General features: G+C 44.8%; 1 protein-coding gene across 1 annotated transcript in view; it reads right to left on the bottom strand.

Moving 5' to 3' along the window:
• The window catches only part of LOC122761391 (leucine-rich repeat-containing G-protein coupled receptor 5-like), a 27,721-nt gene extending 26,255 nt beyond the window's left edge, over positions 1 to 1,466 (bottom strand). The window contains exon 1 of the mRNA XM_044016638.1: positions 858 to 1,466. Coding sequence (XP_043872573.1) covers positions 858 to 1,138 — 281 coding nt within the window. The 5' untranslated portion in view covers positions 1,139 to 1,466. The remainder of the gene's footprint in view (positions 1 to 857) is intronic.
• Positions 1,467 to 1,974: the final 508 nt, after the last annotated feature.

The raw sequence follows: 1,974 nt of genomic DNA, 5'->3' as shown, positions 1-1,974 counted from the left end.
CCTCACCTGAACCTCCACAGAAAAGCCTCCAGAAGAACCAGAGCAACCATCTGAATGTTCTCTATGTTCTTTAGCCTGTCTACATGTCTGAGCTTTGAGAAACTACTGGGACTCTAAAGTATTCTGTTGAGGAACTTTGAACTCTGCTGAAGAACATTGAACAGCGTTAAAGGAACTTTGGACTATGTTGAGGAACTTTTAACTGAATTTAAGGAACTTTAAACTATGTTAAGGGTCTTTTAACTGAATTTAAGGAACTTTGAAGGAACTCTGAACTGCAGTGAGGAACAGGAACTTTGGGACTGTGCTGAAGGAATTTCAAGTTGAAGGAAGTTTGAGCTTCAAAGTGTGAGTGGGAACTTCGAACTTTGTGGAGTGCAGCATTGCACCTCTAAGGGTACAACCTGTCAGAAGAAGAAGTCCATTGTCTTTGTAACAACGACCACACAATCACCTCACACTTTCCAGGCTTCTTCTGCAGGTTTCTAATGCATGTTTAATCAGGATTGTATGAACTCCTGTGACATTTGTTTACATCTAAACGCTCCAACAACAACACTACAGTTGTACACTTTTACACCTTTACAGGAGAAAACTGTCAATCAGTTACTTATGACACTTCCTGAGTCGGTTGTCCAACAACTGCTCCTCACATAATATGAATAAGAAGTGGAGGGAACGTGCCGAGCGCGTGCACGTCGCTGCTGAGACTTATAAACACGCGGCACAGGTGCTGCGTTTCTCACCGCCGTGCACGCGCAAAACCTGAAGTTCACTCAAGTGCAACAAGTTGCAAAAATAACACGATATAAAAGTAACACGTGTGCGTGTGTGTGTGCGTGTGTGTAGAGACTCACAGGTAAGACGTGAACACGCTCAGGTTGCTCGGTATCTCCCGGAGACCCAGGTCCGCGCAGTCCACCCGGTGCAGCAGCCCGTCCACCTCGCACCGACAGCGGGAAGGGCAGCCGGCTAGTCCCGCTGCGCTGTCCCCGTCCTCGGAGCTCCGCGCCGCGGCCACGGCGCCGCCGCTCAAGCCGGAGCCCTGGAGCATCTCCGCCGCCACGCCGGCCACGGGGCTCCTGAGCCCGGCTGAGAGGACAGCGAGCACGGCCAGCAGAGCCACACACCCCGGCATGACCAGCGCAGGTTTGTCCGGAGAGTGAAGTGTGAGAGAAGTGTGACAGCGACGGATCCGGATCAACAAAATAACCCTGGTTTTATACCAACATCATGCTGATGTGGATCAGAAAGTGGTGCAGAGTCTGAGGTGAAGTCTGGTCTGAGTCCAGGACTGCAGCGTGGTGTGTGTGTGTGTGTGTGCTCACACATGAATGGATGAATTGCACTTGATCATTAATAGGTGTGAACATGCTGTCCCAGAACTGTGTTCAAGCTCGACTTTGTTATTGATTATCATGACATTTATGCACAAATTGTTTGTTTTTAATATATTGACTGTCTTTTTTCTTCTTAAAACTTTTTTTTTTATTATATGGTGTATTTTTTTGTGTTTGTTTATTTTTTCTTGTTTTGGGCAGTTTTGCTTCATTTGTTTCAGTGTAAACCACATTGTACGCAGTCTGTGTATAAATACTTGAGTAAAAGTATGTGACCAGAAAATGACTTTGGTAGAAGTCAAAGTCACATTTTTTCATCATTTAAAAGTCTTAAAGTTTATGACATTTACTGTACTTGTATCAAAAAGTAATAAGTCTGATATAAAATGTATAAAAGCGAGTAGTTAGGCCTGAGCTATGGCAAGGTGTCTTTCAACTGGAAGGTGTGGGTTCAATTCTTGGCTCTGCAAGTCAATATGTCTATTTGTCTCCTTCAGCAAAGACACTTTGTGTCCCCATGTGGTACTTCATATTAGACTGCTCTCCTGCTGCTGCTCATATAATAGCAGAAATAAACCTCAAATGACAATAAACGTGTGCTTTTGATGTAATAAATCCAACGTTCTGTTGTAAA

The sequence above is a fragment of the Solea senegalensis genome, unplaced genomic scaffold, assembly GCF_019176455.1.
Source record: "Solea senegalensis isolate Sse05_10M unplaced genomic scaffold, IFAPA_SoseM_1 scf7180000014705, whole genome shotgun sequence".
Lineage (NCBI taxonomy): Eukaryota > Metazoa > Chordata > Actinopteri > Pleuronectiformes > Soleidae > Solea > Solea senegalensis.
This window is presented reverse-complemented; position numbering and strand designations above follow the sequence as displayed.